General features: G+C 45.4%; 1 protein-coding gene and 1 long non-coding RNA gene across 2 annotated transcripts; one reads left to right on the top strand and one right to left on the bottom strand.

Annotated features, from left to right (window-relative positions):
* Nucleotides 1-40: 40 nt before the first annotated feature.
* On the top strand, nucleotides 41-2,092 carry LOC117203172 (uncharacterized). Its single transcript, XR_004485837.2, has 2 exons — nucleotides 41-152; nucleotides 2,010-2,092. It is a non-coding gene; the product is annotated as an uncharacterized LOC117203172 (long non-coding RNA).
* Nucleotides 2,093-5,227: 3,135 nt separating this feature from the next.
* Nucleotides 5,228-6,962, bottom strand: C2CD4B (C2 calcium dependent domain containing 4B). The gene is made up of 2 exons (XM_049706114.1): nucleotides 6,644-6,962; nucleotides 5,228-6,460 (listed from the first exon to the last, which is right to left on the bottom strand). The coding sequence occupies exon 2, from the start codon at nucleotides 6,418-6,420 to the stop codon at nucleotides 5,308-5,310; it is 1,113 nt and encodes a 370-aa protein (XP_049562071.1). The 5' UTR covers nucleotides 6,421-6,460; nucleotides 6,644-6,962; the 3' UTR covers nucleotides 5,228-5,307.
* Between the last annotated feature and the right edge of the window lie 10,767 nt (nucleotides 6,963-17,729).

Below are 17,729 nucleotides of genomic sequence, written 5' to 3'. Positions count from 1 at the left end.
AAATATTCTCATTGGCCAGGCCTGAGTTAGACCCGTCCCTGAAACGATACGGAATCGCTATCATCTGAAACGTATCAACTGAGAGAACTGATTGAGTGATTCCACTTAAGAAAATCAAGATGTTGCTGCTTCAAGGAGTACTTACTTACCAGGTGATCAAGACCAGTAAATATCCATTACTGATTCAAATAAGGGACAGAGTGCTCATTAGAAGAGAATGGCCAGGGACCACTTGTCAGACAAGTCACAAGTACAAGGTCTCATACAATTACCATGTTTAGCAGCCTCAAAAAGGGCCAACATTTACACTAAGTATCTGCTCATTCTCTAGGAATTCATCTGCTTATATTCGAATTCTTCAATTTCTCTATTAAAGATCAAATTCATTTCTTTCAAGGAATAGATAGATTTATCTCCCTAATGACAGTACTTGGTCTCCTTGATAATTGAAAATCTAGAGTACTGGTCTTCAAAATGTATTCTATGCACCCTAGGGCAGCGGTCCCCCAATTTTTGGCACCAGGGACTGGTTTCCTGGAAGACTATATTTCCACGGACCGGGCCGGGGGGTGGGGGGAGGTTGGGGATGGTTCAGGCGGTAATGAGAGCGGTGGGGAGCGGCAGATGAAGCTTTGCTCGCTCGCTCGCCACTCACCTCCTGCCGTGAGGCCCGGTTCCTAACAGGCAGGTTGGTATCCATCCGTCTGTGACCCAGGGGTTGGGGACCCCTGCCCTAGGGGCATGATAATCCATTGCAGGGAAGAAGATATCAATACACTTGTTTATATTTTCATCTTAAAAGCAAGAAATAAAGTTTTACCAACATGAACTGTAAGCACTGTCACTGGTGCCTGGCATTGGTCCAGGTGTCAGAGGTTCTCAGGAAAGAACATGGGTTCTGTACACAGAGGGGCTGCGTGGGAGCCTCCTCAGTGCTTAGCTTTCAGCATATTATGCCCTTACAATAGCTTTTAGGGAAAAAGGGCACATATGTGCAACTTATTCCCAAATCCTTCATGAAAAAAAAAAAAGATAAACAGATGGATACGTAGATATATAAATATATAGATATAGATAATGATAAAAAATATGGAGAATGTTAACACTTCGAGAATCTGAGTGAAGGGTATATGGGAATTCTTAGTACTATTTTTGCAACTGTTCTGTAAATGTGAAATTATTTCAAATTAAAAATTTGATGATGGTGAAGAGGCAGTGTAGAGCAGCCTACGCAGGTGAAGATAGGGTGGCTCCAGCCCGGGGACTGGGAGGAGGAACAGACAAGGGTCCTGAGTGCTGTGAGGACAGTGCTGACAATCGAGGCACCGTCTCCTGACAGACAGGTGAAGACAGGAGACACTGGTTCTTTTCTACATCGAGTTATCAATCTGCAAAATAAATCATATTCTTTTTGCCAAGTAAAGTATGGATTTTCCCTGTCAGCACAAACACTACTGTCTGATCACCCGGGGATATTTATCAAGGCCTTGATGTTCACAGATGATGAAAACCTCCTCATGGTAATGGCTGGACTTTAGAAGCACACATCAGCTAAGCTGCAGTTCCCCTCTCAGGAACACGGCAGATGGAAAGATGCAATTCTTTGTGTTTGTGTCCTTTAGTGCAGCCACCCAGACAAGTTCTCAGTAGCCTGCCCTTTGTACAGACTTAAGACTAGAAACACAGGTGAGCATAAAGCCATTCGGCAAAATGATATTCATCTGCATGCGCTAAAGAAGGGTGTTCACATCATATTTGAAAACAGAAGGGCACCTCACGTTAATATGAAGCTTGCTGGAACAAAATGCAATTCTCATATTTAACCCTGGCCATCTTCACACCCGATATTTTAGAAAAGACAAAACCTCAGCTCAAAGAAGTTAAACATTTGCCCCAAGATCATACAATTAGTTGGCAGCAGAGCCAAGATTTGAAGCTACGTCTTTCCGGCGTCAGACTTTCTGCTGCTTCTTATACTCCACATCATTTCCCATCTTACTTCCTAACAGGAAGAAGCATGGGCCTCAGCAGACGCTGACCTCACACTCAGCTACAGATGCAATTTGCGCTAATAAAATACATGGAGAAGTTCGCTGGGGGTTTTTCAGGGAAATTCTTTCTCGGTCTTACGGGAATGTTTGTAGAAGCAAGGTCTTCTCTCCAGCCTGGTCTCTGATGAGAAACTGTAGGGGTAGGACATCCTAGGACTACAAGTGTGAGCCATCCCAGAATGGAATGATGCATAGGTGGAGCGATGGAAAAAAGGTATGCATCAGGAATGTGGGTTCTTTATCCTGCTTCTACTCACTTGTGTTCTAGACCGTCTCTTGCTTTTCCAAAGACTGTGCTCCTATAATTATTGCTGGTTTTCTTTCGCTTTATTATCAATGTCTCCCTCCATTCTGGATATTCCAAACATGTGTTGGATTCTTTCATATTAAAACAAAATGATTATCCTTTGACTCTGTATTCTCTTCCCACTACAGCCCTTTTTCTCTCCTTCCCTCTTCCAAAACTCTGTACTCTCTCACCTCCCACTCATGTTTTAACCCATTCTAGTCTGGTTCCTGACGTCAGTCTTCTCCTAGACCTGTTCCTGTCAAGTTCATCACTGACATTCACCTTCCCAAAGCCAATGGGCATTTCTCTGTTTTCATTTATCTAGACTTTCCAGCAGGATGTAAATGAGTTGAACATCCCCTCTTTCTTGGAATACATTCTATCTTGGCTTCCAGGACTCCACACTACCCTGGCCTCTCCACTACCTCACTGGCTGCTGCTTCTCTGTCCCCTAGACTGACTTTTCCTCCTCTATTAAATTTCTAAATGTTGGACTGTCTCAAGGCTTTGTCCTAGGTCCTCTACTCTCCACTACTTACTCCATCTCTTCCTATATTCATTCAACACTAAATCAATACTTACCGAGTATCTACTATATGCCAGACTCTGTTCTAGGCACTGGAAATAGAGAAATGAATAAACAAACAAATCCCTGCCTTTATAAAGCATATATTCTAGTGGAAGAGAAAATAAACCAAAAACAGCAATAAGTGTATAATATAATGTCCAGTAGTGATAAGTGATAGGGAGAAGAATAAAGCAGTGCCAGTGACAATGATGCTTTTTAAAAATAAGATGGCCAGGGGAGGATGTGATAAGGAGGTAACATTTACATCTGAGGAAAGTGGAGTGTGAGAGAGAAAAGTTAAAGATGACTGCAGGTTTTTTGTTTCAGTGAAAGAAAGAATGATGGTACCATTTATTGAAATACGGAAGCCTAGGGGAGGAAGGGATTTGGGAGGGGAAAATCAAGAATTCTGGTTTGGATGCATCGATAGGTCATAGGGACACATTAAGTGGTTATTTGGATAGATTAAGTTCCTGGTGTGGATGATTCCTTCCTCAGGTCTTAGAGAGACCTTTCCTGACCACTCTGTCTCTGAGAACATCCTACCGGCCACCTCCCTAGCCCACAGAATCTCTAGCACCTTCCTTAGTTTATTGTCTTCATTATAGTCACCTCAATCTGTAATAACAAAACCTGGCTATTGTTTGGCTACTCTCACAAAGGTTAAGTCCTGGGGGGAACAGGAATGTGGTCTGCCTTATTCATAGCTTTATCCCCAGGCCTTAGTACTGTGCTTGTCACAATGGAAGAACTCAACAACTAATTGTTGAATGAAAAAGCAAAGGGTAGGTCAGTCCTCTGGAGAAGTCAGGACCTCGTTCTTGTCTGAGCCCAGCCAGTAACTAGATATGTGGCTTCGGACCAGTCACTTCTGTGGTATTTTCTCAGTTTCAGAAGTCGTTTGATTAGATGATTTCTAAGGGTTAATTTGTCCACTTTGAAAGTATGTTTAAAATCCAGGATTTTTATGTATTTACTCTAACCAAATTTGTACCCAGAACTTCATTCTGGTAATAACAATGCTGAAGGGATTTTTGAAGTAGCATGCGCTCAAACTACTGCTTCTGGGGAAGTTCGCCACAGAGATCCTGGAGGGTCTGTAATCCCACTCTGGGCCACCGGAAGTCCTCAGTCTCAGGTAGCCATCCATTCTGTTGGCCTCCAAGACCAGAGAGAAACAATTGGAAAGGAAGGAGAATAAGCGAAGGAGTTCATTTTCTGGAACATTATTGAGCACCTGCTCACTAGCCCAGTTCAAGCCTTTTCAGGGATGCTGTTTCACATGTATTTAAGGGTTATTTGGGTATTAAGGCATATCTTCACAAAACCGGGTGAGGTGGGTATTAATACCCCCCTTTTCACTGATGTAGGAAATGAGGTTCAGGGAGATGAACTGATTTGCCATGGTTCAGACAAGTGACAAGTGGCAGATAAAAGGTTGGAATCTACATCTCCCCCCACCCTCCTTGTGCTCTCCACCACATCATAGATGCCTCTAATAAAGGGCATACCCCCTTGGGTATAATCAGTTTCCAGTGGACTCAGGTCTATTTGTTGAATCAACAAATGAAAATAAGTTGGATTAAGAAACACTCTCTCATAACCCCGTGTTCAAAAAACTGACAGTTTACGTTTCAACTCATCTGGGAAATCCTATTGCAGAGTCATTAATTACTATGTACATATACATAGCTGGGTAGAAATAAAGCCACAAAAAATATCACCTTGTTTACAGAGATAGGAATGATTTCCTTTCTGAAATAGCAAGATTTCCCAGGGCTCCTTCTGGAGAAGGTAGAGGGACAGGCCAGGAATATACTCCCCACGTACAATCCATTGGAAGATCCTTCACTTCCTTTGTTTTCTTTTTCCTCCGCAATTTCTGAAGACTTCACTTTCAAAAGAATTTTGTTCTTTCTTCATGGAAAAGGAATTCTTTTCCCATCAAGGTATCCGTGTTACAGGAAGGTTCCCACCCTGATGTGCGTGTGCACAAATGAGGATATGAATCCACACCACATCAAATATGGAAAGCCGTCTATACGCATCTTAGCGTTGGGCATGATCCTGAAGGAATGACATTTTTTAAAACCCATAAGCCGTTTGGCATTGATATAAATCAGGAATGGGAAAACAACGCAGATGGGGTGTACTTCTTTCTTCTTTCAGACACAAGACAACCTTTTTATGTAAAAAATGTTCTGGAAAAAAGGATTGTTTTGAATAGAGGAGGGGGTCATTATTTTATCCTTCCCTACCAATAAACGATGACAAAAGCAGATTCCTAAGAACTAAAACGGCAACAAAGCGAGAACATGATTAGAAAAATGAATAAATAACATTTATTTGGTACAAAGCGTCTGGCGGTGTCCGAGAGGCCCCAGGGGCAGGGCGCGCCCTCACAGGAGCAGGAGGGGGCCCAGCAGCAGCTCGCCCTGGCCCAGCAGGCGGCCCCGCTCCAGCCCGCGGCCCCGGTTCTCGGCCTTGACGCGCACGGCCAGGCGACGCACCTCGTCCTCCGAGAGCCCGTCCAAGCACAAGTCCTGCTCCAAGACCGCCCGGCGGCTCAGCCGGACCACGGCGCCCCGCGGCCGGCGCGTCTGGCCCGGCGGCTGCAGAACGAAGCTGACGCGGCAGCCGACGGGGGCGCGGGGCTCGGCGGCCCCTCCGGCCGGGTCCTCGGCGCGGAGCAGCCGGACGCGGAGGCGCCCGCTGTCCCGACTGTACTCGACGGCCAGGCGCAGGGCGCCGCCGGCGCGGTCCAGAGTCACGGTGCCCTCAGCCTCCAGGCGCTCGGGCCGAGGGTCGGGGGGCCGCGGAGGGGACGTGGCGGGGGCCCGGGCCGGGGACCAGGAGCCGGAGCGGCGCCCGTCGTCGTCGTCGTCATCCCCGTCCCCGCTGGAGACTGAGCGGGCGCGGGCCAGGCCTCGGCTCCTCCCGGCCCGCAGTGCGCGGCGCAGCAGCCCCTCGGGAGCGCGCAGGAGGCGGCGGCCGTGGGGCCGCGGGGCGAGCGCAACCGGCGGGAGGGGGCGGGCGGGGGCCACGGGAGGCGCAGCAGGGACTCTTCCCGGGGGCGCGAGGGGATCGCCGCTGCCGCCGCCGCCGAAGGTGCGGGCCCGGGGGCGGGGCGCGGGCAGGAGCGGGGCGGTGCCCGAGCCCCCAAGGAAGAGCGACTCCTTGCGGCGGGTGTGCGGGCTCTCGAGTAGCGCGCAGAAGCCGTAGGCGGTGCGCGCACGGGGCAGGTGCGGCAGCGAGAGCGCGGCCTGCGAGCGTGGGTCCCAGTCCGTGCGGCCCGCGCCGTCGTAGGCTCCTCGAAACCAAAGGTCCGGCTCTGCAGCGCACCGCCGGGGCAGGGCGGCGGCCTGGGGCGAGGACACTGGCGCGCAGGGCGCGGGCAGCCGCGGCGGGATGCAGAACTCGGGGATGCGGTCCGGGGTGAGCACGTTGGAGAAGGCAGGCTCCAGAGCCGCGCGGCCCGCGGCCGAGGCGCGGAGTTTCCCGAGGAGCCGCATCCTCCGAGGCTGGGCCTGGGAGTGGGGGGAAGAAACGCTCCTGCGAGGGAGAGAAGCTACTAAGTTTGGACGCCCGGGGCCTCTCGGCAGTGCCTGGACCCCTCCCCGGAGCCCTCTGGGAGTGCCAATGCTCCTGCCAGTCCGGGCCGAGCTCTCGCGCGCCCACAAAGCCACCCGCCTTCCATTCATTGTTACTAAATAAACGAAGAAGTAGAAATCAGACCTTTGCCTCTTCTTCAGTCCCTCTGGTTCCTGAGTTGCAAGTTCAGTGCCCGTCCCCTTGCGGTCCAGTCAGGCGCGCCAGCTTCAGCACTGTGGCCACGAGATGGGCGCTCCTCACTTATATCGGAGGCTGAGCCCCGCCCAGCTGGCCCGGAGCCCAACCCTTGGAGTCGCTGGACGGCCCGCCCTCCCGGCCGCCCCTTCTCGCCAGCACCAGGCCCTGTCGCGGGGGCTCTCCTGGGAGCGAAGCTGTGGCGAGAGCCGGCACCCTCTGCTCAGCCCTGGGACCTACATCCGCTGTGCGTGCAGGGAACCGCCCGTGAAAGGTTGCCGGTGGAGGAAGGCTGCCTAGTCGGCCTGCCAAGGGAGAATCGGCGGCTGAAAATGTTGGAGGTTTCTTGGAGAAGGTGCAGCTGGATACGGAAACAAGAATTTCCCTTTTGCTGGGAGCTAAATCCTGCCCCCCCCCGGCCCCCCGGAGGTGACCTACACGTACTAGCATCTTCCGTTTTACTGCCTCCACGAACCTGCAGTGTGTAGACACATATAGTTCCCATGGTACTCGTGTACTTATTTATGCGTCTGTCCCCCTCCGTTAGACAGTGGCCTTCTTAGTAGTATAGGGCCTGGCTCAGTCAGTGCCATATATATTGGTGGAGTGGGTGAATTAATGTATGCAAAAATTTCTGAATGACTACAGGCTCTGCCTATCATCTTGATGGTCACAAAAGGTGGGGTTTCCGGCTCACGCCCTAAAAATGACACTTGGTATTTCCAAAGCTACCCCTTTCTCTCTGCTCCAGCATGGAGGTATCCAGCTAGAAAGCACTTCACAGAAAACCCAGATGGCCTCTCTCCCCACCCCGCCCCCAACCTTCATTTTCCAAGATGAGAATACTGAAGTCCAGTGGGACTTGAGGAAATTCCATAAAAGTTCAGTGGAGCTAGTAAATGGCAGAAACTGGAACTAGCAATTTCCTGTCTATTTGGCTTTGTATGTGATGCTTCCTGCTATCTGAAATGCCCTCCTCTGCTTTTTTTCTCTATAGGAACTCCTTTTTTTTAGTTCAGCCAGACATCATCCCCTTCAGAACATTTACTCAACTCCCCCACTACAGTTCTCAGCCGCTTCATGCACATTCTATGGACCACATTGCTGCATTTAGCAGGCTGCTTTGGAATTTTTGGTTTACAGGTTTGTCTCCCCTACTAGACTGTGAGTTTCTTGAGGGCAAGGACTGCAGTAATGCAACCGGAGAGGAGTCTGGTGGACCTACTATGAATACATGTAAAATAAATAGAAGTGCTGTGATCCAGAACCTGGGTCTGCCTCCATCCCAAAGCAGACCTAAGGGACAAGCCTGGTTGTCTTATTCAACTCCTCCAGTTTCAGCATCTGGAGATACAGTGCCAGGCAAATAATAATTGCTCAGTAAATATTTGATGAATTATACCGTGTTGAATTCAGCCTGATCTACAATCCAGGTCTTATGACTGTCATGTGCTTTTAACCACATATCTGTCTAACTGCTTTATTCAATGTCTTTCTCACAACAAACCAGTGCAGTGGACATTGCTTCTGTTTACGATATAAGAAACTGAGGCTCAGGTTAAGAGACTTGTCTAAGGTCGTTCAAATTATGAGTCACAGCCCATGTATTGTAAGTCCTAGCTTTTTGCTAATTTCTTCCTTCTCTCTTTCCTGCCTTCCTCCCTCCAACCATCCACTCAGTTCAATATCATTCACTGAGTTCACTGTGTGTCAGGGCACGTGTTCATGGTTTGTATTGCACTTGACACCCAGAATGTTAATTCTTAAAGCAACTCAGTGTGCTAAGTATTTTCCATTATCTCTGCTTTGGAATAAGTACCATCATTTCCAAATATTTAAAGGTAAGGAGAGTGAGTGTTTTCCATGGATAAGTAATACTTTCTTTTTAAGTTGATCACTGCTGCCCTCTGTTGTGTGCTTTCTGATACGGCAAGCATGAATCCCTACGCAGCCGGAGAGCAGCAACCAGACCCGCTGCAGCCACACCTGCAAGCGGAGGAGTCCCCAGGGGATCTCGGACTGGATCCTTTCCTATTGCTTCTGCAGGCCGGTCTGCAAATCCGTGAGCCAATGGTCTTCTCTGAAGCAGAGCAACTAGCATTATATCCTGCTTATGTGCCAGCCCACTTCCAACGAGACCTCAGTGAAAAGGGCCTTCGTGACATGAACACACAAACATTTCAGCAGTGAGTAAATCCACTGGAAGCAGGACATGGGATTTGAGAAACTGTGCTACCACCACATCCATGTTCACAGAAGACCATAAGCATGGCTATAAATGCAATCTCTATGCAGAGGGTTTTCCAAAACTATTAGTTTTCCATGGATCAATATTCTACAGAAGAGAAATAAGATACAGGGAACTTAACTTACTTACGCAGGGATACACTCCAGTCATTCATTCATCTAAACCCATAGCTGCAGGCTGTAACCGCCGTCAGAGGCCTGGTGTCCCTCCTGATTCTTAAATCACAATAGGAAAAAGTGAAAAACAACCCCCTCAGTGGAAACTCTGATCATACCAGTTGTTTCATTATTTTGTGCCTTATGACCACAAAAGGTTCACTATCATCTCGTTTGTATTCAAGCTCTGAAACTGTTATTTTAAAGAAACTACACCATTAATAACGTTTAGTGATCCCTCACTATATACTGGGGTCTTATTTAATCTCTAAACAACTCCCTAAAGAAGGTAGAGATGTAGAAAGTGAAGCTCAGAGAATAAACAACTTGTCCAAAGTCTCCCATCCAGAGAGACCAGAGCTGGGACTCAAACCCATATCCATCTGGCTCATTATTCTGTGTGCTTATAAACACTTCCCCACAGTGCCTGCCTCAAAGCTATTTCTCCTGACTCCATCTCCTCTCTAAGTGGTTAGATAAAAGAAAAAGAGACCCTTGGTGCAAGGCCTTGAATTGAAACTGTACACCTTATTGATTATACCAGCACCTAAATGATTAAAGCATGCAATTGTCATAAGCAGGAAATTACTGGTTATGCATAGTAGTGCTGTACTGTTTGTAGACAGAATCTTTGTCCTCTCAGGAAGTGTATTGATTCTCTTTATTTATACCATACCTTGTTCCAAAACAGGACTTGAGGTGACTTACATAATAAAGACTTGGGGAATTTATTGTCAGCTAGAGCCTGACACGGTGAAGATGGAAAAGAAGTGCACTTAGCTAAGTAAAGGACCCTGAGTGAGGTCGCAAATTGACACATACCAATACCTATGCCCCCAGGATGAGAAGAACAAGGTGTGGGAGACATTGAAGAAGATGCAGTGGGAAGGCTGGGAATAGTATTGTTTTTTCAATTGAAAAATAGTTGTTTTACAATGTTGTGTTAGTTTCAGGAGTACAGCAAAGTGATTCAGATATATGTGTATATATATATTATTTATGTATATTCTTTTTTAAAACATTTATTTATTTATTCATCTGGGCCGGCTTTAGTTGTGGCATGCAGGATTTTCATTGTGGAGTACTTATAAGAAGAGATTAGATTAGAACAGACATGCATGGAGGGAAGACAATATGAAGAAGATGGCCATCTACAAGCCAAGGAGAGAGTCCCTTAGAAGAAGTCAACCCTGCCAAAACCTGGATTTGGAGTCCTAGATCTATGCAGAAATAAATTTCTGTTATTTAAGCCCCCTGACCTGTAGCTCCTTGTTATGGCAGCCCTAGCAAACTAACACAGTGGGTTAAAAATGGTAAATTATTGGGCTTCCCTGGTGGCGCAGTGGTTGAGAGTCCGCCTGCTGATGCAGGGGATACGGGTTCGTGCCCCGGGCCAGGAAGATCCCACATGCCGCAGAGTGGCTGGACCCGTGAGCCATGGGCGCTGAGTCTGCACGTCCAGAGCCTGTGTTCCGCAACGGGAGAGGCCACAACAGTGAGGGGCCCGTGTACCACAAAAAAACAAAAAACCTTAGTATAAAAATGGTAAATTATTATAATTTTAATTTGCATTTCTACTGTTGATAATTGAGGTTTAGCAATTTTGCCAATTAGCCATTCAGCTTTCTTCTATAAAATTCTTTTAGATTTTTTAAAAAGATATTTTCATTGTGTTGCTTCCTTCTTTTGTATGTATATACACACATTGAACACTACTTCTTGGTCATTTTTAAGTATGTAAATATCTCCCTGTGACTTGTTTTTCGTATTTTTATGATGTCTTTTGAGAAATAGAAAACAGAAACTTATTGTCTTATAACTCTGGAGGTGAGAAGTCTAAAATGAAGGTGTCAGCAGAGCTGAAAACTTCCTCAAATGCTCCCTCTGAAACCTGTAAGGGAGAACCCTTCCTTGCCTCCTCCTGGCTTCTGGTTGCTTGCTGGAAACCTCTGGAGCTCCTTGGCTTGCAGCTGCCAACACTTCAGTCTCTGCCTGCCTCATTGCATGGCACTCTCCCTCCTGTGTCTGTGCCTCTGTGTCTCTCCTCTTCTTAAAAAGACAAGTCTTATTGGACTAAGGGCCTACCCTACTCCAGTATGACCTCATCTTAACTAATTACATCTGTAAGATGCTATTTTTCTAACTAAGGTCACATTCTGAGGTACCGGGGGTTAGATCTTCAACAAATCTTTTTTGGGGAAACAATTCAGCCCATAACAATGACTGAATCATATCTTGTCTGATCCATCTGTCAGCAATGGCTTCCCAACTTAATATGGTGGAGGCGGGCAGTAATTTCAGGACCTAGAGCAGGAAAAAATTTAGGAATCCTCATAAAAATTGAACCACCCATTATTCCCAGCACAGGAACCAGAGGTCACTTCTACACCTCTGCTTCTTGGGTAGAGAAATTTATAATTGTTTCCTCTCTAGGGGAAATATGAAAGTTAGCCAACTCAAAGCTCTGCCACTTTCCTGAGGCTGCTCCAGTCTGGCTGCCAGCCAAGAGTTGCTGTTTAAAGAATAAAATCCTCTCATTATGAACAAGCAAATGGATGAAAGAAGCCTGGAATTTCCAGGAAGGAAATAGGTTGTAGAAGTAGTTTTCCTCCACATGGGGCGCTGTGGAGCCACACCAGTACAGAATGGAGCATGGAGGATCCCAGGCCGGCGCAGGGCGAGGGGTGCCACAAGGGGAATGGCCTGCCTGGGAGAAGACTGCGAAGGCCTCAGCAGGGCCTCCCCACCTCCCCAGAACCTTTTTCTCAGACCAGAGACCTGGGATCTTGGCACAGCCCAAATGATGAGGAAAGAGCCATAGAGAAGGACAAATACAGAACACTTTTGGTTGACTTCTCAAGCAGGAAGTCTAAGCCAGATCTGATTTACCTTACAAGGGAAATGTTACATTTCTAGCAACACCAGTATTGTGGAGAAATCTGTAACTATTACAATTAGAACTAAATATTATTTAACTTGTCTCTGTAAGATATATCATACATATAAACTCTTTGTCAGATCAGTAAATTTTATTTTAGTGTCTGTCACAGATTGGGTTTCCTGAGAAGCAGACTGAACTACAGATGTGCACGTAAGGAGGTTATTGGAAGATGCTCTCGAGAGATACACCTGTAGGGGATGAAGAGAAGAAAGCAGGATTGGGCAGAGGGAGAAGAGTTGCAACGCAGTCCCAACACAGGCCTCTGCAGATTCCACAAAGAGCTCTGGAATTGGGAGAGCCGTGAAGAGTTGTCTCAGGGAGGGATAAGGAGGCAGGCGATTATAGCCACCACCACACCCCACCCCCACCCATTGATCAGTCATTGACTGAGAGCTCTCCCAGGGAAGGGGACATGACCTTGATCACGGTGGTCCCTTAACTAAGACAGTTCCTGGAGAAGAATTTATCTGTGACTTGTTAGCAGCTAGGAGAATGAGTGCCTAGGAACTGAAGCCGGGGGTGGGGGGTGGTATGGGCAGCACACCACAGCCTCCGACGTGACGGTGCTCTCACTCTGGAGTGACAGGGGGTGGCACTACCGGAGGGGCTGATACATTCAATACACACCATGGCCCCTCAGCACAGGCTGGCATCTTCCAATCCATTAGCAGAAATATCTAATCCCAAAGACTCCTCCACTTAACACAATCCACCCACCACTCATCTAATCACATATGCACTTGTGCCCTTCCCAGCTGAAGACAAGTGAGCATTACTCTGTGGGGCTGCTCTTAGGGTATATCCAGGTGATAGTCACTCCTTGTCTAGGGCAAGTTCTTAGGTCTGGTAACCTGTGGGCAGACTGGTTAAATAAACTGAGGCACATCCATATGTTAGATCATTAAAACTGAAGTTATAGAACACAATAATTATAAGAAAATAAAACAGTGTGCACCATATGATCCCATTTCTGGGGAAAGATATACCTATGGAAAAAAAATTATCAGAATGGCCACTAAAACAGAATGTGTTGTTATATTTGGACAGTAGGATTATAGATTTTTCTAATTTTTCTCCTTTTGCTTAAATGTATTTTTTTCTGGATCAACCCAATAAACGTGTTACTTTTGTAATAGGGAAAAAATTGTTTCTCCTCTAAAGAGTAGATACACCTTGTGAGGAGTAGGCCTTGTGACCACGTTAATCAAATAGTGATTTGTTAAATCACCAGGGGCAGAAATCAGGAACAGGACTGTAAATGGAATTTGTATATTAATAGTGGCCACTTCAGAGTCTGGGAAATTTAGGAGAGGACAAGTCTGAGTAAGAGAAGAAGGTCTAGACCTGTGCTGCTCAAAACAGAGGCTATCAGCCACATGTGGCTACTGAGTACTTGAAATGTGGCTGGTTCGTACTAAGATGTGCTATGAGTGTAAAATACAAGATTTCAAAGCTTTAGTATTAAAGAATGTAAAATATCTCATTAATAATTTTTAATATTACATCTTGAGATGTTAACAATTTGGATCTATTGGGTAAAATAAAATAAAATATTAAATATAATTTCTCCTGTTTCTTTTGTACAGTGCTGGTCTAGACTTTGGCGGGAAGCATAAATTCTCCGAAATACTTCCCCAAAGTACAAACAATTTGAAGAAGTAATTGTCTCACAGGATACCCACTAACCTTGCAGTTTTACTTGGTGCTTTCATAGGACTACCACAGAAAAGGGGAATTGGTTGACAAATGAGCACATCAAATGAGCTCTGGGTGCTACTTAAACACAACCACTTAGGGCTTCCCTGGTGGCGCAGTGGTTGAGAGTCCGCCTGCTGATGCAGGGGACACGGGTTCGTGCCCCGGTCCGGGAAGATCCCACATGCCGCAGAGCAGCTAGGCCCGTGAGCCATGGCCGCTGAGCCTGCGCGTCCAGAGCCTGTGCTCTGCAACAGGAGAGGCCACAACAGTGAGAGGCCTGCGTACCGCAAAAAAAAAAAAAAAAAAAAATACAACCACTTAATTGTGTGTATGTCAATCTATGTAATTGAAGAGATTACATGTCAGGGAAAGTTAAGGAAACACCATGTCGTTGCAGACAGCCATTAACGTCTTCCCCTAGGAAAAGCCCTCATGCCTGTCATGGGGTGCTGCACGGGAACTGCCCACTGCACCTACATACCAGATGTTGACTTGAGCTGAACTGAGCATCTGATGGAAGGATTCTGACTCATTCCCAAGGATAAAGATCAATGACTTGGGAAATCACCTTTAAGGAAGAGTGGTTTACTCTTATTTTTGTTTTTAACATCTTTATTAGAGTATAATTGCTTTACAATGGTGTGTTAGTTTCTGCTTTATAACAAAGTGAATCAGCTATATGTATACATATATCCCCATATCTCCTACCTCTTGCATCTCCCCCCCATCCTCCCTATCCCACCCCTCTAGGTGGTCACAAAGCATGAACTGATCTCCCTGTGCTATGCGGCTGTTTCCCACTAGCTAGCTATTTTACATTTGGCAGTGTATACATGTCCATGCCACTCTCTCACTTCATCCCAGCTTACCCTTCCCACTCCCTGTGTCCTCAAGTCCAAGGAATGGTTTACTCTTAATGACATGTATAGTTTTGTCTTTGGTTAATTTATTTCTTGATTTTTAATACTGGTCAGTGTCCAAAATTAAGATGCAGTCAATGGTTACCCCAAGTTGAGATGTTTATATGGAAAAGCACAAACTAGTTTAAAATTCATACGAACCAGTCTAAACCTGGGTAAACTCTTATAATATTAGGTAATGTTTATAGAACTTTCAGAGAACACTAAATACATCTCAATTATCATTTCACTTTCTCAGCTGTCTATGAGGTATTTTTTTCCATCAGCAATTAACAAAAGAGTGAATCTTGGGCTCAGAACTAATTCCAAAGTCTCTGTCAGTAGCAACTTTTTATTAGAATAAGATACAACTAATAAGGTGATTGCTGCCTGGGTACTGCTCTGCAAATCCCCCTTGATTCCAGGTTTCAGAAATTCCTCCTCACAGAGTGCCATCTGATGCCTTACTAGGAAAGTGCTCACAGTACACTGTAATCAGTTACTATTTAGCACCATGCTTCTCAAACTACTCTCTCCGGAATGATGGAATTATGTACATTTTCTATAAGTTTTATGAGAAAACTTCTCACATGTAATGGAACACACAAAACATAAAATGTAGATGGATTTTTCAGGGGAAATATGAAACTCCAAGAAGTTTCAGATTGCACCAAATCTCCAGATCTTGAAAGGTATAAGCTAGCAAGTGTTTGCTATTTCTGATGTCTCCAGAGGAAGCCTGAGAAGCCTTGCCCAAGAGTGAAGAATCTAGGAGCAGACGGTCACAGGCATTTCAGGGACAAAGCACGAGGTAAACGGTAGTCCTTGAGAAACTTGGGTGACAACCCCTAAAGACAGATGTCACATCAACAATTTAGTTCACAACATGCCACCAGGTACTGCAAAATCAGAGATGAGTTTTAGTTTCTGCTGTCAAAAAGCTTAGTTTCAGAGAGAAAACAGGACTATTGAGTCAAGGCATTGGAGGTATAAGACAAGCGTTTTGGGAAACCCAAAGAGGGCCAGTTTTGTTTGGGAAGACAGAAAACACTACAGGAAAGAGTAATATTTGACCTGGGACTTTAGAGATACATGACAACAGCCAGGTTCAGTCACACAGCAAAAAAAAGTGGGACATTATTCCGGTTGCTATTACTACTGTCAGCAATATCCATTCAAGTCAACTTGAGAAGATGGGGTTGCTTCAGTGCTGGGACACAGACAGGAATTGTCATAGGAACCGAATCAACTGTCCACTGCAGAGCAACCAGAGATCGCCTCTACATCTCTGCTTTTGGAGAAGGCTATGCAAATCTATTTCTTTCCTTAGGGAAACATGAAAGCTCACCAATTTTCCCAGGGCCCTCATCCCTGAAGCTTTCCCAAATTTGCTAAAGAACAGCAGTTGCTCCTTAAGGAAATTTAAAGGGCTATGAAAATATTTTTCCTTCTCCACAATAAACGTTATAAAGGATAAAAGTTGGTTCATCTTAGAGAAATTTTTCCTCTTAAAATGCCAGATGTTCTCTGCAATTAGCATTTCCCTTAAATACAATTTATTCAATTACGGTTAGTATAACCTGCCATGTCCCTTGTGCCTTCTACTCTTTAAAGTTCCGTGTGCTGTAAAGGCCATCTTTTTTGAGACAGATGACTGGGGTGTTTTAATAAAAGAAGAGTTGAAAGGCTCTCTCTCTACAGAAGTGCAGTCTGACATTTGTCTTGAGTCATATTTTCTGGCTCACAGTTGAAATGAAACCATGTGCATGTTTCCAGCCAGCTTGAAGGAACACCCCCCGCCCCAACTTCTTCACCACTTTGTTTGATTGGATGAGAGAGATCCAACAAGGCTCTAAGGATGAACTGTCCAAGTTGAAGAAAAGATGGATTCTGGATCCACTGAGGTAGCTGGGCTTTCCAGTTTTGATCGTGGCTAATATCATCACTCTACTCACATTTGGCATCCCTGAAGCAGAGGCATGTGGGAAGGGAGAAAACATAACGGCCCCATCGGAGGCTGTATACCATGAGCATAACTTTTGAGAGCTGCAGTGAAGTAAGTTCACTGTAGGCAGCCCAGCCCAGGGTCAGTGGAGTTCAGGCATCTTCAAAGCAAACCAGTGGACTAAAGAACAAAGCTGCCCACATTCCCCTATTTTCTCAAATTTAAGACTTTGGGTCTTGGTACAGTCTAAATAGTGAGGGACCCTCCAATGGTTAATACATAACACTTCTTGCTGCCCTTTACAAGCGAGGGCTTCAAATTATATGACATTTTTGTAACCTAAATAGTATGAAAAAAACCTCATCTAATACATAAAGTACTAAGTATTATTCAGTTTGTGTCATTTTTGAAAGGTGTTTCACACAAATAAATGCTTCGTCAGATCATATGTCATCAAAAGTCCACTTTCTAATAATGCTCTAGCATCACTTTGAAGTATTTACATTGTGAGACACCACATACCTCAAGCAGGTTTCAATAAGACATGTACATACTTTGGTGCTGGGCATACTATGGCACCGTTTGTTTCATGAGTGGAAATGCACAGTTTCAAAGAAACCTCACATGACAGAACCCAAATATCCCATACTTGACCACAAAAGCACACTTGCCCTCCCACTCAGGAGACAGCCAAACATCGTATCAGGGGGCCCTTGTTCTCAGTGTCTCTAGTCCCCAGTTGGTGTCCATTCACCTGCCGCATGAAAATCCTCCTGGAATGGGACCTGTGGACAACAGAAGATTTGCTAATAAATTAAAGCACACTTATGTGAGAGACCATTAAAAATCAATGTCGTAGAAGAGTATAAGCTCAGAAAAATTAAAAGAAAAATGTCTCTAAGACAGAATTGTACGAAATGATCTCATTTCTGAAACAGAAAAATGTATATATGGCAAACACTGTGGGGATATCCACTAAAATGTTCCCAGCAAGTTGACTCTGGATGGTTGGATTACAGACAATTCTAATCTTTCTCTATCTGCTGGTCTGTATTTTCTAGATTTATCAAAATGAAGATGTATTACTTCTACAGTAGAATCCCTCCCCCTCAAGAAGTAGATACATCTCTTGAGAGATGGAACTGAAGC

Source organism: Orcinus orca, chromosome 2, assembly GCF_937001465.1.
Source record: "Orcinus orca chromosome 2, mOrcOrc1.1, whole genome shotgun sequence".
Classification (NCBI taxonomy): domain Eukaryota; kingdom Metazoa; phylum Chordata; class Mammalia; order Artiodactyla; family Delphinidae; genus Orcinus; species Orcinus orca.
This window is presented reverse-complemented; position numbering and strand designations above follow the sequence as displayed.